The 25,593-nt window shown below is 38.0% G+C and overlaps 2 protein-coding genes across 8 annotated transcripts in view; one reads left to right on the top strand and one right to left on the bottom strand.

Moving 5' to 3' along the window:
- LOC115230173 overlaps window positions 1-2,771 on the bottom strand; it is a 143,736-nt gene extending 140,965 nt beyond the window's left edge. Inside the window, exon 1 of one of the 3 annotated variants that reach the window (XM_029800396.2) lies at window positions 2,636-2,771. Coding sequence is in view for 1 of the 3 variants with exons in the window: in XM_036500347.1 (XP_036356240.1) it covers window positions 2,587-2,620 (34 nt within the window). In the remaining 2 variants the exon portion in view is untranslated. Of the gene's footprint in view, window positions 1-2,586 lie in introns of all 3 variants that reach the window. The other 2 variants (XM_029800391.2, XM_036500347.1) reach the window with 2 other exon arrangements.
- LOC115230142 (negative elongation factor E) lies at window positions 369-25,426 on the top strand. 5 transcript variants are annotated; one of them, XM_029800370.2, is made up of 10 exons: window positions 369-686; window positions 3,919-3,991; window positions 6,115-6,170; window positions 9,594-9,668; window positions 10,694-10,780; window positions 11,514-11,580; window positions 12,012-12,162; window positions 18,232-18,286; window positions 18,476-18,593; window positions 25,239-25,426. In XM_029800370.2, the coding sequence occupies exons 2-10, from the start codon at window positions 3,937-3,939 to the stop codon at window positions 25,310-25,312; spliced, it is 738 nt and encodes a 245-aa protein (XP_029656230.1). In that variant the 5' UTR covers window positions 369-686; window positions 3,919-3,936; the 3' UTR covers window positions 25,313-25,426. The 5 variants fall into 5 exon arrangements, with proteins under 5 accessions (XP_029656230.1, XP_029656224.1, XP_029656219.1 ...); XM_029800364.2 differs by lacking the exon at window positions 369-686 and adding an exon at window positions 1,261-1,418; XM_029800359.2 differs by lacking the exon at window positions 369-686 and adding an exon at window positions 2,697-2,953.
- The last annotated feature ends 167 nt before the right edge of the window (window positions 25,427-25,593 follow it).

The raw sequence follows: 25,593 nt of genomic DNA, 5'->3' as shown, positions 1-25,593 counted from the left end.
TTAATAAAGGCCTGGCTGATTGAAAAGATTTATGATATTACTATTCCAGCAGAAACATACTTTACTGATACTTGGTTTTCAAAAAGCTTTACATCATGTGTGACATGGAATGTGGTTTATTACAAGAAAATATAAAATTAGCTTACCAATAGTAAATGCAATAAAATTAGTACAGAAAGTTTAGTTTTCATTAAAAATTTAAGATTTAAAACAAGTTCATGCCTGCTGGTAGTGTATTGGTTCACCAAAACTTTTCAATCTTTATAGAAAATACGATAGAATCCCATGAATTTTTTGGAGTAAATATTGACGTAGGATTTAGGGAGAGTTACCTCCACTTCACTATTAATATTAATTGAAATAAGTGTTGAAAAAAACAAAAGGCCAAATAACTAACTGATTAAAACAATTTCCACTTCAACTGCAAAATCATGGGAGATCAAACCAGCTGGACTGAAGAAACCTCAGAGACGTTAACAAAATTAAACCTGTATAACTACAGAAATGTGCTACCGTCGACTTCCTCACAACTCTTTTTAAGATGTAATGAAATTTTCCAGACATTTTTAGGTGTAGATTACGATTATGTTGGGAAAAGTTGCATAGAAAGAATTTTGGTGGAGATTTGTTTAATTCTCCGTCCCTTGTCATTTTCCATATTTTGCTCAAGAAAGAAATTTTGACGGGTGAGTACAAAGTTAACACTTTAATTATTGAATAGATTCTGCAGAATTGTGAACTATTTCTTCTTGATCCACAACAGTGTCTATTGATTTGCAGGTATTTGCCTCTAGAGCTCTGTTGTGTGCAGGCAAATTTGTCGAGGAAAAAAACTTAAACACTGAAGGAAGGATAAAAGGAAATTTGCCTACCACTTTTTGTTTTTTATTTTTTAATTTTACCAATTGCACTCTTAGAAAAAAAAATCGGATCTTTTCGGTTTGAACGGCAGTTTTTAACAAGTAATGAAAGCGAAAGAGACTAAGAGAAAGCGATTGTATGAGGAGGAAAGTTCTTTTGAAGTTACCGTGCATGGGAAGCATTGAAGTACATGTGTGTGCGTGCGTGTGTTTGATGGGGTGTGCGAGACAGAAAGTATGGTGTGTAAGTGAAGTGCATTTGTTAGTGTGTGTGAAAGAGAGAGATAACTGACATTTTTTACTCAGTTTTTGTAGTGCGTGCGTGTGTATGCATGTATGTGTGTGTGTATGTATCCATGTATGTATGTGTGTGTGTATGTATCCATGTATGTATGTGTGTGTGTGTGTGTGTATGGCCGATTCAGTGTTTACATTATTTCGAGTTAAAACTGTGCAGCCTTAAATTTCTACTTGTCCTGTTTTCACCATTATGGCATCATGCAAGGGATTGATAGAGTAATGTCTGTTGATGTGACGATGGTGAAATATACTAGAACCGTAAGTTTGCCTTAGGTGATCTTTCGTTTGTAGTAGCACGTACAAACGAAAGATCGCCAAGATACCCTTCCCCCACCCCTAACCCTAAATCTAAAATAGATTGAAATGCAATCGATTCTAGGGTCATAATTATGGGTGACAATTTCATATAACACCGCTAGAAAAACTGCCATTTTCTCTAGCGGTGTCGTATGAAATTGTCGCCCATAATTATGACCCTAGAATCGATTGCATTTCAATCTATTTTAGATTTAGGGTTAGGGGTGGGGGAAGGGTATCTTTTTTTTTCTTCACAAATGTAAATAAACCCAATCTGTTTCTTAAACGAGGGACATATTCATATGGCACAGAATGTTGTTTACGTTAATGTTAACAATATTACTCGGAAACAAAGTTTAAAAAAAAATAATGCAACGGATGTATAAGAATGTGTAGGGAGTGAATATGAAAACAAAAAGCAACGGGTGGGGAGAGGATCCTAGTTATTCCCTTGTAACTTTTCATTTTTTTTTTTTACGATGAATGAATTGCGGTGACCTAACATGCCACAATACTTTTTTTTACAACTTTTTCTAACATAATTGTATTTCTGAAAATTTTGATTATTGTATTTCAAAAAAAGTTAAGTGGAAACAAAGCCGACGGTGGGCACACTTATGTAGTTCATACTACTACGGTACTACTAATACACTGTTTCTGAAAATTCAAGGTTTTACATTTTTTTAAAGCGATAATAGTAATTTCACGAGTACTCTGGGTACGAATGATGGATGCAAGATGCTGGAAATGAGAGTATTATACATAAACTGAAGATCGAAGTAATGAGAGTAATAAGAACGAAATAGTTGAAAATATAGTAAATGACATAACTGTTCAGTCAGTTATTTTGTATAGCGGAAAATAAAGTTGGTCTGGTAAGCTGACATACTAACTCTAACATGATTGACAATCCTTTGGTAAAAGAAGTACATGGAGACATGAAAATAATAATGGTCATAAAAGTATGAGATTGGTTGATGACCAGAGGAAAAGGAAGTTGTGTTTCTTGCTGTACACTTATGGATTTTCTCTGACTGAGACACTTTTCTCACCACTTTCCTTCCCTAGAAACGGGAAGGAAAATGGTATAATTAAAACCAAAAATAACAGTAATAGGAAATGTAAACACCTGAAGGTAAACAAGCCGTGCTTGATACAGACATTGAAGCAACTCATACCTCATAGTTCTTTCCAGTCTTTATCTCAAATTCTGTATAAATAATTAAAATATAATAATTTCTCAAATTTTTTTATCAGAAATAACTTCAAATAAACAGACTGAGAGGACTAAACAGATACTTTAGATGGCTGAATATTCTTTGCTTTTACTGAAGAGCGCTAAAATGGCCCATTTTCTCTCTCTCCCTGAAAGAAGAGTTATTATTAAACAGTGACCATTTCTTGTTCGAAATAAATTTTAAATGATTAATTTTCCGTCTGCACTTACTGAAGAAGAAGAGTTTCTGAAACAAAAATATGCAAAACTTCGAAAGAAGGTTAGTTATTGTGTGAATACGAATATTCTGTATTTTTTGTGACTGAATGTTTATAAGATTATGATATTTGTTGTCTGTGAGACCCGGAAAGAATGGCTAATATTCGTTAAATCTAAGATAAACTTTAAAATGTATGTATTTAATAATCATTGTCATATATATTTATTGGTATGATATTTGTTATTGTCTTCGACAAATTCATGCTGTTCTTGTTAAACTGTATCACTTTATTAAGATTAATCATTTTAATTGGTAGAGATTGCGGAATCTGAAACACTACATTGCTCAATTATTGAGCAAAAAAAATAATTTCAACAATACAATACTCTATAAGTGTCAAATAATTTGAGTCTTATATTTCAATATCAATAGATGATTACCCTTTACAAGGAAAAAGTCTTTCCCCTCTGCTTAACACCATGATTCAGATTAGAACCAGCTCTTAAGGATGCCTCGGGACGTTTGAGGTAATTTATTTTAATAGCTTATATGCTAGTTGTTTGTCGGTCTCCATGTGGACATAACAATTAACCTACTTTTTCACTTGCCATTTGTGCTGTTTTTCATTCTACAAGGACTACATTTAATGTCTGTGCTTGTTTTATATGCTAGACTTTATTAAATGTTCCTATCCTACTCATAAGGTATTATCAACGCATAGAACAGACACGACACTTGGATTACAGAGGCCACACACATAGTAATAGACAGACCGAACCTCAATAGAAAACACGAATGGAACAATAAAACCTACCACACTATGCAACAAGACGACTAAAGAAAGAATGGGAGAAAAACTGAGACATAGATACAAACGATATAATACATTTTTCCAGTTGCATAAATCAGTTGCTCCAAATTAGTGAAAATATGCTGTTACATTTTGTACTTTTGCATCGATGTCACCAGGAACAAAACCTATATACAGGGCTGTTGTATAATACATTTGTTTTTATTTTATGCAGAAAAAAGCTTTGCAGGCCATGAGGATTGCCAAACCAGAAAGCCAAACTGTTAACACTCCACCTGTAAAACGACGTAAGTTAGCATTAAAAACTATTTTACATTTACAGCATATTTGGGCTAAATTTGATTATTTCTTTGTCTCCTTTTTGCAGGAACAGCTTGATGTATTGGTGAACAGCCAATGGCATTAGAAAGCATAAACATTAAGGTTGTAGTTGACAAAAAGTTAGCTGACATGGAGGACTTGGAGCCATCGGAATATTGGAAAAAAGTTACCTATATCATAATGATTCACTCTAGATATCAAAATGTTGACATCATGACCGCTGCTCAATGTTTCATGAACACTTAATGGCTGTAAGACATGATATGGATATCATGAAAACCTAGTTCTCCAAAACAGAGATGGCCTTTGGGTGTGTCTCCAGTGAAGTCGATGTCATGTCATCTTTGAACAGGGCCTTACGCTCAATTAATAATGTGAAACTGCTGGAGACTGTGGTTAAACCCTGGCTGGAGAGGGTTTCTGCCAAAAGGCCATATGTGTGTGGCAGCAGGATTCAGCTTCTTGCCATATCTCTGGAAAGAATCAGAATTTCTATAACTTCACCAGCCCCAGTTTCTGGCCCCAATTGTAATCTCATGTAGTGTGCTGTTGAGAAAGACACTAACAACACTACCTGCAGCACTAAGGCCAAGCTGGTGACCTAGGTGAAGGAGATGCTCAAAAATCTTCCCAGGGACACAAGAACAGGTGCGCCATGTTCTAAGGGCTGTCTTGTGGCTGTGGTGGAAGCTGAGGATGGCTACTTTGAGTAAACTATATCCCAGCCAGAATCTAGTTGATCTTTTTCGATTTTTAAAATACTTTAATTTTTGGATGGGATGTTGTGCTTTCTTTTCCTTTTCTGCAAAATGTTAAATTTAGCCTGAACACTGTATTTTCTCATATTATCAAAAGTGGGATAGCTTTGTTAAAACAATAATAATATCTAGATGTTCAATAAATTTGTGGTGAAGTAAAAGGGATTGGTTTGTTTGTTTGGTAAACTGTAACTAGTCGCTACCTTTACCAGAAAACCCATACTTCAGCTATAAATATTAACAGTATTTAAACACTGAATAAAACTTCATTTCCCTATTCATTTTGGGAAAAGTTTATAAAGAGAAAAATGTAATAAGTTATTTTTTCTGAGGAATAGTCTCTGGAGTTAAATTTTACTTTATATTCTGACAAATTCTCAAAGCCTGACATGCTCACACCCACACACACACATATATGCATATACATACATGCATGCGCACACACTCATTGTTTTTTGGGGGGTTTTTTTCTAAAAAATTGCTATGTAGCTGGCTGAAGCAAAAAATATCTTTTGAATTCTTTTATTCTTTTATTTGTTTCAATCATTTGACTGTGGCCATGCTGGAGCACTGCCTTTAGTCAAGCAAATCGACCCCAGGACTTATTCTTTGTAAGCCTAGTACTTATTCTATAAGTCTCCTTTGCCAAACTGCTAAGTTACGAGGACGTAAACATACCAGCATCTGTTGTCAAGCGATGTTGGTGGGAACAAACACACACACACACATATATATATATATATATGATGGGCTTCTTTCAGTTTCCGTCTACCAAATCCACTCACAAGGCTTTGGTCAGCCCGAGGCTATAGTAGAAGACACTTGCCCAAGTTGCCATGCAGTGGGATTGAACCCGGAACCATGTGGTTGGTAAACAAGATACTTACCACACAGCAATTCTTGTGCCTACATTGGAGAAGTTTTGATAAATATCTAACTGTCACAGTTCATTTGTGGCAATTCTATATTTCTTACTAGCACTTAAGTTTATTCTTATCAGTTTGTATTTTGTAAGAAGCGAACTCTTCTGTTGAATAAATTTCTATATTCATTACTGATTTACTATGTACAACAGAAGAGAGGTAAGCTTTTGGTAAGCTAAATTCACTATTGCTAGAATGTTTATTTCATTTTATTGGCATTAAATCCCTTGGAAGGTCTATGAATGTTTCAAGTCATATTTCTCTGAGTGGTGTAAATCACCATTAGCATAAAACTTTCAACATATAAAGCCAAACAATAGACCTTTTATTGTATATGCATTAGATGAATAAAATTTTGATTAATTGATTTTAGAATAACTATTGTTTAATTTCATTATGTATTTTCAGCTTCAGAATCTTCTGCTGATGCCTTGGAACATGCTAAAAGGCTTTTAAAATCTGGTGTAAGAGAAATTATTATTGTGTGTTTTCAACTTAATTAGATCATTTCTGCTAGTAGTACTGCTATCACCTTCATTGTATGCTTTCAAATATACAAGACTCTCCAGTTGTTGTTTTTTCTCACAATGTGTATCAACCGTACCTTATTATAACATGACTGTTCCATCCCCAAAACATTTCAGACCTTATATTTAACATTTCAAAAATGTTAGATATAGTTGTGAACAATCACTTCTTTTCTCATTTTAAGTCTGTTCAACTCTCATTCTTTAGTGAAAGCAATGATTGGGCTTGAGCCATTTCTTATTTCTTGAATTGAATGTTTCCTGTCAGATTGCTTCTCAATTGTAACGTGGATTGATAGCCTTTCACCAACCTGTATTTTATTAACATTGAACCTAGATTGCACCTAGAAAGTTATGATGACAATCTGGTCGCTGTTACCTCTAACCATATACACTTTTATGCAGAGGATGCCACCATTCACCCTTATGATAACCTTCAATATTTTTCCGAATACTCTAGATTTATGGGAACTTTTTATAAGAGTTAATGCCCCTAGAACTTGCACATTTTGTACAGGTAAAGGGCAGAGACCCCCTTTGGTCATAAATGACCATAGGATTGCACCTAGAAAGTTCCCCTCTGAGGCACAAGTCCTGGCATGGTTGTTTATGGAAGACTAGCAGTCACCCATGCATACCAACCTTCCCTCTGCATGCTGCTGATGTTATCCAAGGGAAAGGCAAAGGCTGATACAGCTTGGCACCAGTAATGTTGCAACTCATTTCTACAGCTGAGTAAACTGGAGCAACATGAAATAGTGTCTTGCTCAAGAACACAACATACAGCTCTGTCTGGGAGCTGAATTCACTACCTCATGATTGTAAACCTGACATTCTAACCACTGAGCCATGCATTTTCATAATATTTTGTAAAGAGCAAATATACGACATGTTAAAACTTCAAAATCCTAAATATTGCAAACTGGTTGAATGAGTCGACTTGCACAGTAGGAATGTGATTTTATTGGTTAAGCACATTAGCTCTCTCTGAAGTCATTTTACTTGGTAATCTCGAGGTTCACAAAGCTTCTTTGTTGTCCCACTTCCCTTGCACCGACACTGCTGGAACTGAAACCAAATGTTAGCACATGCGTTGCTGTTTTGTGTGTGTTGTTGCTTATCACACTCAAAACCCTCTTGATCTATTTTTTAATTTCCAAGCTTTTACCAAACTATCTCTGTTGAAATGTATTTGATTATCCACCCTTAGCCTAATCATGGTACTTTGACTTCACTCACAACTTATCTGAAACAGCTAAGGTGACCAAAGCTATTCTTTTATGTCTCTTCCTTCACATCCCTCACACCGCTAAAACCTAAACCCTGAGTATAGGCTTTAACTTAATTACAGCTTTATAAGGTGAAATACTCTTCCTCCAACATGCTTCTACTAGGCACTTTTTATCCACCTTGATTCATTTTTGCATTGTACAGTCTACAAGCTCTACCATCTAAATTGCAGCTAGCCCTTCATTTCTCTTCATCATCATCCTTCAACCAACCTATAGTTGGTTGGAACTCTACTGACAATCCCATTCCACACCACACGGTCCTGCATTGCTATGTTCAGATCTCTAATATCCAGCCCTGAGTCCCGAGATATGGTATCTGGAAATGTCAGTTTCCTGGAGAAAACACTTCCAGAGGGATGTCATAGGAGCAGGGATGAGATAACCTCTTTCTTTGTTTGATGACAGTGATCAGCAAATTGTAGCCATTTCTGCTTTAGCTTGAGGAATATTGGTTTCAGATTTCCATAGATGTTACTAAGTGTTGGGTGTGATCTCCAACTGATGTTCTGTGTCTTTCTGAGCAGGTTGGTATATGTTCCATCTAGTTGTTTTTCTAAGAGAGCTGATAAGGTCCAGGTCTTTGATCCATAGAGAGGGACTGGCTCAGTCAGTGTTGTAAATATTTTAACTTTTAAAGTGGGTGGAAGGTTTGAGTGCCAGATCTTATCAATTCTGTTACATGCATCTCAAGCAGGAGCTTGGAAGCTAATTTCCCTTAGCAAGAGGATTTGTACCAACTTTGTAGAATATTCTTACCTACCACTACTCAATGAAAACTTATCAGTACTCCTGCAGAAAACACTCCCCCATTTACTCTCCACTTTTATCTAACATCTTAATACAGACACTCATCAAGACTCCTACAAAACTTTTGTTCTTCACTCCAGCCATACTTATGTACACATACACATCAGTGACTTCAAGCCAGTTAGTTCTTCTGTCTATCGCCATTTCTTCAATTATCCTGAAACATTATATTCCAGAACTAGCCCCTATCCTTACTAAACTCATTAATCTTTCTCTTTACAAGGACCCATTCATACTAAAGTGTCCCCTTCTGACCCTGTCAGCTCCTGACCTATTGCCGTCACTTTCAATATCTCTGAGATAGAAAGGGTCATAGCAATCCTATAGCTTTCACTAGCGGTTCCACAACCTTGAGAAATCTGGCAAAAGTAATATTATACTTGACATCAGCAAACCATTTAAGTTTGACATGAACATCTTTTAGCTAAGCTCTATCTGCCTCTCATGTTTTGCATTAAAAGCTTCATATCATACCACTGCAGCATGTGCTTATGAGTCTCTCTCTGGTATACACTATCAACCGTCACATACATAGGTATATTGTTAACAACATTCATTTCTCTGCAGATAATATGCTCTTCACTCCTCACTAGCCTTCTACACACACAGAAATCATCCTCATGCAACCTAGCCCCTACCTCCATGAACAGACACCTCAGAATAATTTTCTAAACGAACATGAGTTTAGTCTTTTTCAACAGTAAAAAGTAACAATTACATATCAAAGGTTATCTTGTTCATCGTCCTCTGCATATTGTTCAACTCTAGTTCCTTGGAAACATGCTTTTAACATCCTTAGAGTGCTATGAATGCTACGCCTGGCAATTATCAATGGTCTCTCTTAAGTTCAATGTAGAAATGAATCACACCCTGATGACTATCCATCCTTTTTTAAAGACATAAAACACTTCATTCCTGGCTCTGGTTCTCTAAAAATGTTCAAGTGAGACCAACAATGGAATATAGCTTCCACATGTGGAATGATGATGCTTCTTCATATGCTAACAACAGCTAGATAGCTTTCTTTGGATTGCATCCAAAAGAAGTTATCCAGCTGATTGACAAGGACTCATCAACCCACTACAATCTCACAGACATGCTTCTGTAATTGTTCTAATTTGCAAAAGTCATTTATTCATGTTAGCATAGGAAAGTGGATATGAAAGAGTAAGCAAAAATGAAAACATGCAAAACCCTAAACGAGAATATTTTTGAATGATATTCTGTCAAATTACAAATTTCACATTATCTTTTTTTGTAGGCAATTAAGTTAAACAATGAAAACAAAGACAAACAAAGTTTTAAACGTTCAAAAAACTTTGAAAAAAAGCTCAAGGTAAGTAGAAAAATTCACTTGTATTTATTTTTTTGTTGTTTTTGTTTTGTAATTTGAGTCCAGAAACTTGGTGAATGATTATCTGAGTATTGACATTCATTTGTCCTGATATTACATTTAGCTCATTTTACCTAGGCAATTTCATGGTCCATTCGAAATAATTGTTGCTTATTATTTTTCTATTTATTTGTCAATCCAATGACAAAGGCAAAATATAGTAAATAGTCTTTATTCAAATATTTTTGTTGTCAAAAATAATCTATTAAACCTCAAAGCTATGAGATAATGTATTCTAAACAATGTGAATAAATAAGCATTAGATTTGACTGAGTAATCTGAATACTACAGGAAGCAAGGCAATCAACATTTATTGCATGCAGAATTAGGAAATAATTGTTACATATCTTGACTTATACTATTTTAAATGTCTAACACATATCGGTTTTCTTTTTATGTCCTGTACCCTACCATTACCATTTCCTATCTGATTACCACAAGACAGCTATTTCAATAGCTATCTTCAAGGTACTTCAGAGTAGCTATTTTGTTGGAATGCTATACTAACTATTGACTGACTACCTTTGGCTTCATACTTGTGCCATCTAAGCAGGTGACTGAAACCATCCATCGAGATATATATGTCCACATTCTCTACAGGAGTAAAATCCAATCTTGGTAATAAATAGAAATATTTCAGTGTGAAAGGTTTCTATTACTTATAGTATACAAATCAATTGTTTTTACCACAGAATTTTGCATAAAAATGAGAATGAATATACTCTAGATTTGGCTGAGTTGCTGCATCATCACAAAGACTTTGAAATGAAATTTTATTTCAGTTTTAGTTAAGTTTCAAATTACCTTAGCTATAGGGATGGATTAAGTGTCACCTAACATTTACTGTAAAATCTTGTAAACTACATGAAAATCATTCATCCAATAATTCTTTCAAAATATTCTGTCAGTATTTATCAAATAATTATAAAATATTACTAAATACCCTAATTTTTTAAAAACTTATCTAGGATCCTGACAAAACACCAAGTACTGTTGGCTTTCAACCATTTTCTGCTACACATCCTGATAGTCAAGAGAAAGAAGAAGAAAAAGAAGTGAGTCACATTTCAAAACAATGTTCTATTGTAATCTTGTGGCCAGCAAAAGTAAAATATACATGAAGTACAGAAATCTTAGCTTTCTCTTCAAGTTCTTTTATAGATCACCTGTTGCATAATATAGTAAGAAATAAACTGTTTCTATAAAATTTGATATTGTTTAGTATGTGTTAATCTGAGATCAGTTATTTGACTGAACATAACAAATATGCCATCTTATAGCTTCTTTGGGAGCATAGGATGACATCCATGTTAATCTTGTTTTAATTTCATTGCTCTAGGTATTGTATTATTATAGACTTTGTATTATGGAAACTAATCTCTTAAACATATTAAGAAATTTGAATCAAGTGATTACTTAAACATTCTCTTGTTGCTTCTCAGAATTGTATTCTAAAAGTTGAAAAACAAGTTATTAAACCCTACTATTTGTGTATTGTTTGTGTATTACATTTCATGCCAAGTTAGGGTATAAACATTATTTCAGTTGTTCTGTCTTCAGATCCCACTCTGGTCAGCTCTGATTCTCATTAGTAGTCAATGAAATAAAATACCAGTAAATTCATTGTGGTCAATTTAATTGACCTCCTCCAAACACACATTTTACTCATATTAGAAGTTATTAATATAAGAAAAAAATGAATTTAAAGATTTTTACTTTTTAATTTTCACTAACTTCAGCACTGTAATAGCATCTTTAAAAAATGCTTCTTTATCTACATTCCTCCAGGTTGTAAAACCACGACGAAAAGGACTTTCTGAAAGTTTTGTAATGGAAGGTGGCATGAGAGACACAAGTTAGTATATTCTCATTTTATAATTGAATTTGGTTTTATCTGCTTGTGTGCTGTTTAAATGATTATGTAGGCTAAATTGAAAGCACTAGCTTTTTAATTTAGCATGGCTTGTGTGTAAAATTCATGGGATTTAGGCATTTTGAACATTAGGAACTCTTGTCAGATGTTTGAATTGATATTTTATTAACTCTGTTTGATAAAGACATCATCTCACATTGAAAAAGCTAGGCTCTACCAAGCTTGCCAAAAATAGTTATAATTGCAGCATTATTTTGCTATAAGACTATACATTTAGATTGTATTTTGTACTGCGAACCTTTTATAACAAAAGTGTGAGCAAGTATATAAACTTCATTCAGACACAAATGTCTAACATTTGCTATCATAATCCCATGTTCAGTGCTAAACTTATCTCCTTTTTTCTTTTTCAGGGTATGATCGTGATAGAGAAGAACGATCGGATAACCCAAGGAAAGGTAACACAATATATGTTTATGGTCACAAAGTTACAGAGGAATTGCTGCGGAAGGCATTTGAAAATATTGGTCCTATTGTAAATGTAACGATGGAACTAGAAAGAAAGTAGGTTTTTAAATACTCTTAATCTTAATTTGTTGTATTCGCATTTTAAATCTAAAATACATTAAAGAACATAGTTTCCCAGGTTTACAAATATTTATGTAATATTGAAATCGTAAAATACTAAGCTATTGACTTACTGTTCATTACATCTAGTTTATAGTATAGTATAGATGACTGTACTTGGTCCATTCTGAGGCAACAGTATCATTAACACTAGATGAAATATTGCTTGGCTTTAATAAACAGATTTAGGCCAAAAAATATGATCTTAGTACTCATGCAAACGATTACATTTGCAAACACAGCCCTTTTATATGAAACTTGTTAGAACAACTTTACTCTCAGAAATCTGTTTAAGAATAAATCGTAAAATACATAAATGAACTAATATAATTATATATTTACACACACCTACTAAATATATCATCATTTTATGTCAATAAACGTTTGATGTAGCAGCTTATGCTTGGCATAACCCAAACTGTACTTCATCTTGGCTATTTCTCTTCCTAATCAATTGTGCTATAATTCTTTCAGTAATTTTCATAACCTGGTTCTTCAACTTAGTGCCTTTCTTAATTCCCTCTCTTATGCATATTTGCTATTATAGCAGTTAATGATGATGACACCACTGTGCTAATCATGGTGTATGACACCTTCCTATACTGATTGATATTTAATTGCTCACCTGCTTTCCTTGCTGCCATGTACTTTACAGCTAGTCTCTCTGTTGAGTTTACTTGGAGTAGGTTTTTTTTTTTCTCTCCCATGCATTCTAATCATTCAACATCCTCATAATAGCAATTCTGTACTTCCCTTTATTCTATCATATGTAAGGATAGGTTCATTGCTATCATTCCTTACATGCTTCTCTCAACATCTTGATTTTTCTCTAGCATACCGTCTTCAATCTAGGACACCTCAGTGGCACGCCTTTTACTTTTTTCCCTCTGGGAAAGCAGTTAAGTAAGAGGTATTTTCATGTTGAATATTTACATATATATATATATATATATGTATCGCCATTTCTTTTTATTGAAACCCACCATCTCTTGCTCATTTTTCTGCATGTGTGCAAATTAACAATTTTCCTAAATATCTTTTCTGTTTGTCAATCATCAATTATTTCTTTCTTTGCACAGTAAATTTCTTATTTACTATTTTTGCTTACATTTTTACTTTCACAACATTTCAAAAAGGAATACTTATTTTCCAGGGTCGTCACTCTCTCCCCACTACTTCAGGGAGTGACGACCCTGCCTGACACGAGTTCCAGGCTCAGCTGGCTCCGGCTGACAGTACCCGGTATGGGCCCCTATCCAGGGTTACGGAAAGGAGACAACCTTCAAAGAAATCCGGAGTGGAGCCCCGAAGGCGGTCTAGTGTTCAACTCGACACTCTTCCGGCAGCTCCTGCAACCAAGCTGGTGCCAAACGTAATGCACTGCACTTCCTTGGACTACATCAGCAAGGTCGAGAGAGGAAACCTGACAATTGGGCTACCCAGGACTTTCTTATCTATAGCCCAGGCCTGTGCAAAACTGGAGAGGACACTTCAGTGCTGCTGTAAAAAGCTGCAGAAACAACACGGGAGGTAACAGTCACGAGTGATAAGTCCATTCAGATTGGCGTAAAATATGGGCGCTACGGGTTACCTCTGACGGTGGGAGGGACCTCCGTGTCCTATTGGTTAGCTACTGCCCACCTCAAGCTGGGCAGCCCCCAGTTAATAAGGTGCTAACCCGCCACAGGTCGCCTGCTCCATTGGGTGCTTGGAGCTAAGAGTATGACTCGAAAAGCGGCCTGCAACCTCTGCACCAGGCAAACAACTAAAAGTCAAGAAAACACCAGTTCTGCGGTTGGCAAGCTGGAATGTCAGGACCATGTGTCCTGGAATATCTGATGATCTACTCAGGATTGAAGACACAAGGAAAACGGCCATCATTGACCGTGAACTAAAGAGGCTCAACATAGATATTGCTGGGCTGCAGGAGACAAGACTTCCCTCAAACGGCAAACTCAAAGAGCAGGATTTCACCTTCTTTTGGCAGGGAAGCGATCCAGAAGAACCTCGTCAACATGGCGTTGGCTTTGCAGTGAGAAACTCACTACTCTCCTCAATAGAACCACCATCAGGAGGCACTGAGCGTATCCTCTCACTGCGCCTCTCGACTTCTTCTGGCTCAGTACATCTACTCAGCATCTATGCTCCCACTCTCTACAGCTCAGAGGAGACCAAGGACCAGTTCTACAAAGATCTCAATTGTGTCATAGAAAATATACCAACGACTGAAAATATCTACCTTCTAGGGGATTTTAACGCTCGCGTGGGATCTGACCATGATTCGTGGCCCATTTGTATTGGACACTTTGGTATTGGCAACATGAATGACAATGGTCAGAGACTACTTGAATTCTGCACATACCACATCCTGTGCATCACAAACACATTCTTTACCATCAAGCCATCCCACAAGGCATCCTGGAGACATCCAAGATCTCACCACTGGCATCAGCTGGATCTCATCATTACACGGAGATCTTTTCTGAATTCTACTCTATTGACCCGCAGTTACCACAGCACGGATTGTGACACAGACCACTCACTAATTAGAAGTAGGGTGAGGATTCTGCCTAAAAGAGTCCATCGCTCCAAGAAATTGGGCCGACCACGCATCAACACCGCCAGAACCGCGGACCCTACACTGCGAAAATGTTTTGCTGCTTCTATCAAGGTTGCCCTCAGTAGCTGCCCAACCTCCTCTGCTGAAAGTAGATGGGACTATATCAGGGAAGCCTTGTATACGACATCAATAGATACTTTCGGCATGAGAGAAAGGCAAAACCCAGATTGGTTCAATGCTGGGCTCTCAGAGCTGGAGCCAGTTATCGAAGCAAAGCGTGCAGCTCTGATGCAATACAAGAGTGACTCTTCTACAAAGTCACTCGAAGAACTCAGAAAGGCACGAAATAAAACCCAACTGATAGCCAGACGCTGTGCAAATAGGCATTGGCAGGAAATATGTCAGAGTATCCAGTCAGCTGCTGACAGGGGCGACACCCGTGGGATGTATGCCCGTTTGAAGAAGGCCCTCGGTCCATCCGCAACCAAGTCAGCCCCTCTGAAATCAACTACTGGAGATCTCATCAGGGATCAAGGCAAGCAAATGGATAGATGGGTGGAGCACTACCAGGATTTCTACTCACGGGAGACTACAGTGGCTGAGGCTGCAGTCGAGAGTGTCAAGATCTTGCCAGTCATGTGCGAACTTGACAGTCCGCCATCTATAGCAGAGCTCACCAAGGCTGTTGACTCCCTAGCAAGAAATAAGGCTCCGGGAAAAGACGGCATCCCCTCAGAGATCATCAAAGCCGGCAAAAACACCATCCTGCTTCGGCACCTTCATGAGCTTCTGTGTCAGTGCTGGGAAGAGGGTACAGTCCCTCAGGATATGCAGGATGCTAACATCATTATGCTTTACAAAAACAAAGGTGACCGTGGTGATTGTAACAATTACCGTGGTATATCTCTTCTAAGCACTGTTGGAAAGACCTTTGCCCGCGTTATCCTGGCCAGGCTACAACTACTTGCTTCTCAAATCTATCCGGAATCGCAGTGTGGCTTTAGAAGAAGCAGATCAACTATCGATATGATATTCTCCATACGCCAACTTCAGGAGAAGTCCAGAGAGCAGAAAATGCCATTATATATGGCCTTCATTGATCTAACAAAGGCTTTTGACTCGGTAAGCAGAACAGGCCTCTTCATCCTGCTCCAAAAAATCGGATGTCCACCAAAGCTGCTGAGGATCATCAAGTCTTTCCATGATGACATGCAAGGCACCATACAGCACAACGGTTCAACATCAGCCGCCTTCCAAATAAAAAACGGGGTAAAGCAAGGTTGTGTCCTTGCTCCTACATTGTTTGGCATCTTCTTCTCGCTCTTACTTTCACATGCCTTTCACATATCAGATGATGGAGTGTTTCTGCACAGTAGAAGTGACGGGAAACTGTTCAATCTCTCGCGCCTGCGTGCCAAGACCAAAATCAGAAACGTCCTGATCAAGGAGATGTTATTTGCTGATGATGCCGCTCTGGTAACACACACAGAAGAAGCCCTCCAAAGGCTCATTAACTGTTTTGAGCAAGCATGTAACGACTTTGGCTTAGCTATCAGCCTTAAGAAGACCAACATCATGGGCCAGGCTACATCGGACATCCCAAACATACATATTGGAGACCACAGATTACAAGAGGTGGAGAAGTTTACCTATCTGGGCTCTACCATCACCTACAACCTATCCCTTGACGCTGAGCTCAATATACGCATTGGCAAGGCAGCTGCTGCGATGGCCCAACTCTCCAAACGGGCTTGGGACAACAATAAGCTGACCAAGACCACGAAAATGAAGATCTACCAGGCATGTGTACTCAGCACTCTACTGTATGGAAGTGAGACTTGGACGCTATACATACGCCAAGAGCGTCACCTAAACATCTTTCACCTGCGCTGCCTCCGAAAAATCCTCCGCATCAAATGGCAGAATCATATCCCCAACAAAGATGTCCTCAGGCAAGCAGGAATACCAAGCATGTTTGCACTCCTCACACAAAGACGTATGAGATGGCTTGGGCATGTTAGCTGTATGAAAGATGGCAGAATCCCCAAGGACATACTCTACGGAGAGCTTGCTAGGGGTACTAGGTCTGTGGGTAGACCAATCTTACGTTACAAGGATGTTTGCAAAAGGGACATGAAGGCCTGCAACATCAATATTAGCGGTTGTGAGGCAGTTGCCGGCAACCGTGGAGAATGGCGACGTACCGTAAAAGAGGGAATACAAAAGAGTGACAGAGAGAGAGAGAGGAGAAATGGAAAGAAAGGAAGAGACGTAAACAAGAGACTATGGCACTACAACCAGCCAGGAACAGTCTTCGCTACATTTGCGGTACCTGCCAGAGGGAGTGTTTGTCCAGGATAGGACTACACAGCCACAGCAGGAAATGTATCAGGACATGAAATATAAAAGCCGGACTAGACTACTTTATGCGCAACTCCATTGTCTCCCGAGACAAAAAGGATGCCAACAACTTATTTTCCATCACTAATTTGTCAGTCAATCAGTATAATCTTATTTATTCATGAAAAATATGTAAAATGGGTAATGCACAAAGCTGAAATTACTTCAAGTATTTTGAACCAGTCAATCAATAAGAAGAATTACAAAGGCTTGTGCAAGGGAATCTTCAAGAAAAACGTTTATGAGTCATCCTTCACACATGCACACACCAACAAAAGAAACATCACAATATAGCTCACATGTTAAGATTGAGAGATCAAAACAATGACTACAGCATTAAGTGTAGGGTTCTCAAAACAGCAAAGCCATATATAAATGCCTTGAGGAAATGTAGTTTTACAAACCGTTTCAAACGAGTTCTGATAAATATCTAGATACAACAAAGGAGATATTCACCTGGTGTATCATGCAGATAAATTCATCATGTCTGACTGGAAAATAGCACCACACCACATGGATCTGGCGGGGCATGTCATACATTTTGTTTTTGTATTTTTTTTTACTTTTTCAGGCTTTGCAACATTTCAAATATGCCATACTACATGTACTAACACTCCTATAAACTTTCATCTCACAAGTTTCTTCCAGTTGTGCTTGAACATACACCAGCACACTTCCAATATGAACCTTCATAAATACTCCATCTTATTAAAAAATATTACAGACACTATCAAGAAGTAACTTCAACTTTTTTAATAATCCAGTAGACTCAACCTCAATCTCTGTACATCTGAGTTAGCATGCCTACTACAATACTTATTTTTACTTGTGGATACTGTTTTCTTATACATTATCACTGGCCATTATGAGGTATGTAGTGAGACAGCCAGATAATTGCAATAAGCAGAGAGGTTCTAATTTTATATCAAATCAACCAAATATCTTCAGGAAACTTAAATTGCTTTTCAAAACTGTTAAGTTACTGTATATAAGACACATACACAAATACACTTGTTTTGTCTAATTTTAAAAATTTATTTTGGTAGTTGTGGTTTTGTTACTTTTGAAAAAGTTGAATTTGCTGAGCAAGCTATTGCAATGGTATGTATATACTAATTTTAAATAATGTTTGTGGGAAGTATTTTTAAATGAAATAGAAACATAGATTGTAAACAAATTAAAACTATATGACATTGACAGCAATGTGATTTTTAGATTATTTATGAATGTTTATTTCATGAGTAATGGATAAATCACACTCATTCCAATTTTCTTTGCTATTGTATTCAGGTAAATGGCTGTATGATATCCGATGTTCAGTTAAAAGTATCTATGGCAAGGCGACAACCTTCTTTTAATCAACCTCAGGAGCAAGCTTCATCACAATCACCATCATGGGGAACAATAGGTAAACTTTTAATGTCAAAATATATATTCATTTATTGACAAGATTTAGTCAAATGCTTTGCAGTATTGGTTACTTCCCTCTACAGTTTGATCAAATTCTGTTGGCATCTTCTTTGCTTATCATCTTTCTGGAGTTGATAAAGTATTGTACCAAGTTTTGGGCTTCATTAAATCAGCTATACCTCTCCCATGAAATTTCTGCTTTTAAAATCATGATCCTTGAAAAAGGTATTCATGTCACCATTCCCATTTCTCTTCCCCTAAAGTCAGTTTAGGACTTAAGTATTTTTATTAAATACAAGTGTTCTCAAATGTTTTTCTTTCTGTGAACCCCTTCATCATATCTGACAGTATTGGCATACTCTGTGTGAAGAATATTATGTAAAGCAGTTGAATAGATATCAGGTCATCCCATAAGTTCTGTCCAAATTTTGAATAAAGAAAACAAGTAATAAAATGTTATAGTTAATTGAAATTTAATTATCAACGTACTTTACCTGATTATCTATGACTTCCTTCTATCTATTTACAAGCTTTTTAATCCCATCAATGTAAAAGTCTTTTGGTTTCAAAGCAAAGAACTCTGAAATGTCAGTTTCGACCTCCTCCTGGCTTGCAAAAGTTTTTCTCCCCCAAATGATTCTGTAAACTACAGAACAAATGATAGTCTGAAGGAGCAAGGTCAGGAGAATAAGGTGGATGAGGAATTTTTTCCCAACCAAGCTCTTTGATCTTCTATGATGTGGTCTATGCAGTGTGGGGTTGTGCATTGTCCTGATGAAACATCACTCCTTTTCGATTTACTAAAGCAGGTCTTTCTTTCTTCAAAGCTTGGTTCAAACACTCTACTTGCTGACAGTAGACTTGCACATTGATTGTTGAATTAGGTGATAACAATTCAAAATGAATTACTCTTTTGCAATCCCACCAGATAGAGAGAAGAATCTTTTTTCCATGAAGTTCCCTTCTTGGTTGTGGTTGAGCTTTTTCTCTTTTACCAAGCCACTGTTTATGACATTTAACATTTTGATAGAAGATCCATTTCTCATCACCAGTCACAAGTCTATCCAAAAAGGGTGAAATGAGTTTGCAAGAATGGAGAGAAGAGCAGATGACAACTCAGGATTTGCAGTTGCTTTCAGACAATCCATGAGGCATCCATTTTCCAAGTTTAGAAACCTTTCCCAGTTGTTGAAGATGATGATGAACCATTGTATGGTTTGAACTAAGCCAATTCTTCAACTGATAATACAGGATTTTCTTCAAGTAACGCTTCAAGGTGAATTGGACGTCCTGTTTGATCTTCATCTTGAAGGCTGAAATCTCCACTTCTGAATTTTGCAAACCATCTTCTGCAAGTTTCTTTCATTCAAACATTCTTTCCCCATAAACTGAGTGTATGTTTCGAGTTGCTTCGGCTGCAGAGTTTCCTTTTTTTTCTCATAAAGCATTATGTGCCTTAAATGCTCTTTCGATACTTCCATGTTAGAAAGGGTTTTAATAAAAGTAATTTTAATTCTATTATTCTGTAAAATAATATTTAATTAGTTTAAATCTACACAAATGCATAAAAATAATTTTTAATTCCACCAGACATATTAAAATACTATTAAATTTCATTCAATTTAAAAAAATGTAAAATCGGACAGAACTTATGGGATGACCTGATAGATTTGCATTCTTTGTTTTTAATTTAGTTTCAAATCCTACCATGATAAACTTTCATGGGTTTATAAAGTACCAACAATCTCAGTTGACATTCTTGCACAAAATTTGTTTCTGATTGAAACATTGCTGGGGAACAGAAAAAGCTCACCACACATTTTCTATATATATACAAGTTATGTTTAGTTAGTTTAAAATGCCACTGTTTTACAACCTTCATGTCAATGAAGTATCATAATAATCATTCAGTCAATTAAGTTAACAAATAACTCTTTATTTTTCGTGTTGTGCATTGCATGTAACCTGTTAATGTTGATTTTGACCAAAAGCAAAGTACTCACAGTATTCTGGTTGGAATGTAAAGGTTGCTTGAAATATTAAACAAAGAATGTAGGTTAGCTAAGCTCTGGTTCTTGAAGTAACTTTTAACTAACCAGCTAGCTTATCAATTAAGACTTGGTCAAAGCATTTCAATTCAGCTCTGTGCTCTTTGGCATCCTGGCAGTCAGAGAGAGATAGAGATTGCATCCACACAGCCACCGGAATATATACACCTAATAGTCTTGCACCATCATGCCACCTAATGGGACTTGTAAATCAGATTTTACAAACTTTAGACCTTTGGAAATATTCTGTACGTGAGAAGACCAGGCAGGACAAGTGAGCCCAGCCCACTTATGAATGCCTTTCCTCCCTTGGACACAAAGACCGGTTGAGGCAAGCGAAGTCGATATAGAACCTCATCCGACGACAGACACCCATCCCAACCCCCCATGCTTGCGAAGACATGTTGGGGCAAGCGAAATCGAAATCGAAATCGAAACCGAATTGAACCAGCCAGGATCCCTGGCCTGGTGGTACGTAAAAAGCACTATCCGACTCGGGGCCGTGGCACGTAAAATACTCCAATGCGACCGTACGACAGGCACCCATGCCAACCCCCTTTGCTTGTGAAGACATGTTGGGGCAAGCGAAATCGAAATCGAATTGAACCAGCCAGGATCCCTGGTCTGGTGGTACGTAAAAAGCACTATCCGACTCGTGGCCGTGGCACGTAAAATACTCCAATGCGACCGTACGACAGGCACCCTTGCCAACCCCCTTTGCTTGTGAAGACATGTTGGGGCAAGCGAAATCGAAATCGAATTGAACCAGCCAGGATCCCTGGTCTGGTGGTACGTAAAAAGCACTATCCGACTCGTGGCCGATGCCAGCACCGCCTCGACTGGCTTCCGTGCCGGTGGCACATAAAATACACCAATCTGACCGTGGCCGTTGCCAGCCCCGCCTGGCACCTGTGCAGGTGGCACGTAAAAAGCACCCACTACACTCACGGAGTGGTTGGCGTTAGGAAGGGCATCCAGCTGTAGAAACATTGCCAAATTAGACTGGAGCCTGGTGCAGCCTTCTGGCTTCCCAGAACCCCGGTCGAACCGTCCAACCCATGCTAGCATGGAGAACGGACGTTAAACGACGATGATGATGATGATGACTGAGGCGCGGGCATTCCATCTGGCTGCTGATAGACTTCGGCACGACAACATAATCAACTTTAGGACACGTCCTGGCCTACCACTTGATGTACGCCCAAAGCTAAGATCTGTAACTTCCCTAAATCGCAACTCTATGCCACAGGAAAGTTTTAGCCTCCGCGATGATGGGCAAATCTAGAAATTTGTCAAGTGGTGAGTCGTGGAGAAGGGATACCAGTTGGACTGAGCAAACTGCACCCACAACAACAACTGGCAATACAAAAATCTTGGGAAACTAACCAAGAACAATCAGCCATCCCCTGTATATCATCATTTGAAATCCAGATACAAACTGCTGTCCTTGAATGCCCGTAGTTTATGCAACAAGGTGCATCTTTTTGACTCTTATGTCAAAAGTATCAACCCAGATTTCATCACAGTCATGGAAACATGGGCACATTCTGCACTCTGTGATGGAGTTTTCAGCATAGCCGGCTACAACCTGCTCCGCAAAGACCGCATTAATCGCCGTGGAGGGGGTGTGATGATTTATGTTCGGTCAAATCTATCGGCAATCCCCTGTGATGATTTGAACCAATCTCGGCAGGAAGTATTTTTCTGCAAAATATACATGACCATGTCAACACTTCTGCTTGGAGTTGTTTACCGCCCCTCAAATTATCGTCAAGACGCACAGCTTTTTGATATCCTCAGAGCTGCTGCTATGAAAACAGCCACGTATGTTTATATTGCGGGCGACTTCAATTTCCCTGAGATTGACTGGGAGGCCTTCTGTTGGCCGCAAAGTGCAGACGATTTCCTTGAACTGGTGCTGAATTCAAATTGGTCTCAAGTTGTTACCTCTCCCACAAGGGGTAACAACACTTTGGATTTGCTACTTACCGCTTCTCCTGAAACAATCATTAGTGTCACTATTGAAGAACCTTTAGGTGACTCTGATCATTCCATGATCATGGCCGACTTGTCTCTGATTGGTTGTAACAAAAACCACAACCATCTTCAGACTGCCCTCTTTGATTGGAATAAAGCAGACTGGAGCTCTTATTGTACTGAGCTGCAACGCCCAAACTGGCTCGAATTTTATGCCTCTGGAGATGTGGACACTATACTCCAGAACATTCTGAATTCAATATGGGCAGCATGTGCAGCATCAGTACCACACAAGCACAAAAAACCACCCAATAGTGCACTTTGGCAGACTGCAGCAGTCCGACTTGCCAGGAAGGAACGCCGTAATGCTGAACAGGAATACAAATTGCACAAATCAGAGATCAACAGGAAAAAGCGCAATAGGTCAGCCAACCACCTCGAGCAGGTGACAAAAATGGCAGTGCTTGAATTTGAACAACGCATTGCAACCAACCTAGACAGCAAAGTGTTCTGGAAGTATGTGCACTCAAAGCAGAGACCTCACTCTCCAGTTGGTCCCCTTCGCAATCCCCACACAGGACAGATTACTGGCAATCCCAAAGAATGTACAGAAATCATTGCTGGATGCTATACCGGCATCTTTACTGTCGAAGACCAAAATGTTCCATCTTCATCACCACTGACATCGGACTCTATATCTACTATGCAATTTACACCAGCAATGCTACAACGCCACCTTAAGAATAAACGCAACTATGCCTCTCCTGGTCTCGATGGTGTTACATACCTACTTCTCAAACGCGGTGGGTACTTTCTTCTAAGCCAACTTTCTCTATTCTTCCAATTCTGTCTTGACAATGGTGCTACTCCAGAGCAGTGGAAAACTGCCAGTGTTATCCCTCTGTTCAAAAAAGGTGACCGCACATCGCCTGTCAACTATCGCCCCGTTAGTCTTACTAGCTGCATCGCCAAACTGATGGAATCCTGTATCAGGGAAACCCTCTGGAACTTCTGGAAGTCTCACAGCCTCATCCAGCCGTCACAATTAGGATTTATTCCTAACTCCAGCTGCTGTAATCAACTCGTTGAGTTTCTTGAGGATGTTACCCAAATCACTGATCGCGGATCCTGGGTGGATGTTGTTTACCTGGACTTTGCTAAGGCTTTTAACTCTGTGCCACACAAAAGACTTATGGTGAAGCTCTCTGCATTGGGCGTAAGAGATGAACTATAACTGGTTAAAGTCCTTTATTTTCGGCCGAAAAGAGGTTTGTCACAGTTCTAGGACAGCACTTTTTACCCTATGAGATGACATCTGGTGTACCACAGGGATCTGTTCTTGGCCCCCTTTTATTTGTTGCATATATTAATGACATAGATGCCAACTTAAAGAATGCCACAGTGCTGAAATATGCAGATGACATCAAGCTGTACCTCGAAATAAAGAGGTCAGATCCTGTACACTATAGATCTCTATTGCAAGCAGACCTGGACACAATGCAGCAGTGGATCATGGACTGGCAACTCAAGCTGGCAGTGGACAAATGTACCACCATGCATTTTGGGAGGAGAAACCCAGCGTCCACCTATTCCCTCCATAACACTAATCTCAAAAAGTCTTTGTGTGAACGTGACCCGAGTGTTATTGTCGACAGTGATTTGCGTTGGACAAAACACATCGCTAAAATTGTCAAGAAGGCTGAGGGTGTCTTGGCATCACTCACCAAATCCTTTGTGAGCCACTCTGCGACTATCTATCTGCGGCTTTATATAGCTATGGTAAGACCTCACCTGGAATTTGCATCACCGGTCTGGAACCCCTATCTTGCCCAGGATATCAATCGTCTGGAAGCCGTTCAGCAACGTGCAACCAAAAGAATACCCTCCATCAGGCATTTGCCATATTCTGAATGCCTTACTTCCCTGGGCATGGACACATTGAAACTCCGACGTCTGGCAGCTGACTTGGCAGACACCCATAAAATTATCAACCATCTTACAAACAATAACTCTGAGCATCTTTTCAAACTCCACCCGAATAACACCCGTGGACATATTTACAAAGTCAGAAAACAGCACAGCTCCCATGACTTTAGGAAACATTTTTTCACGCTGAGAGTTGCTGAAGCATGGAACAAACTGCCGGCATCAGTTGTTAGTTGTCGGAGCACTGCATCCTTCAAAACTTCCATGCTTTCTGAGATTCACCAACACTACACCTGATTTTCTCCCCTCCATACACACACAAGCATGTATCTGACTCATACATTGTTCGCTTTCCAGACATTTGTACATTACTGCATATACTTTATACGCACTTTCTGACAAGTTGTGGTGTACCTGAGCACTGTATACAATAATTTCATTTTTATTTTTATAAGAATCTGGTACTCTGCAGAAACTAGAGAAGGGATGTAATTCAGCTGAAATCCCCTATACTTCAGTGAACTACTATATCAATTTCTCGTGTACTTCTGAAGTACACAAAAGATACAGTACCACTTTGTTTCTTTTTATTTATTCTAGTTTTTAATAAAATGATAAAAAGTGTAATAATTTTAATTATATCTGCAAAATTGATAAATAAATTAAACTTTGCTTTTTATTTGTTCTTTCAGCTGCAAGTTCCACAGTATCACTAGCTAACTATAAAGAAAAAAGAGGACTTGTTTCCTATGAAGATCTCTTCTAAATTGAAAAAATAAATGAAATGTTATTTTGAGAAAATAAATTTATAGATATGCTGAATCAGCAATTAAGAAAGAAACCCCATAAAAATAATTGTAAATAAATTTATAACAAAATATTTGAGTTTTCTACTTTTTATTTTTACATTTCTTGCAATTCCTACGACATTGGCCTGAGAAGTTCATTGGTCGACTATGAAGGAGTGATGCTAAAGCTGTGAAATCTTGCATGCATCAATTACAACTTTTCTTATTAATAATTGCATTGTTTCTTTCTAGGTAAACT

This window comes from Octopus sinensis, linkage group LG2 (genome assembly GCF_006345805.1).
Source record: "Octopus sinensis linkage group LG2, ASM634580v1, whole genome shotgun sequence".
NCBI lineage: Eukaryota > Metazoa > Mollusca > Cephalopoda > Octopoda > Octopodidae > Octopus > Octopus sinensis.
Note: the sequence above shows the minus strand (reverse complement) of the source record. Positions and strands in the feature narration are given on the sequence as shown.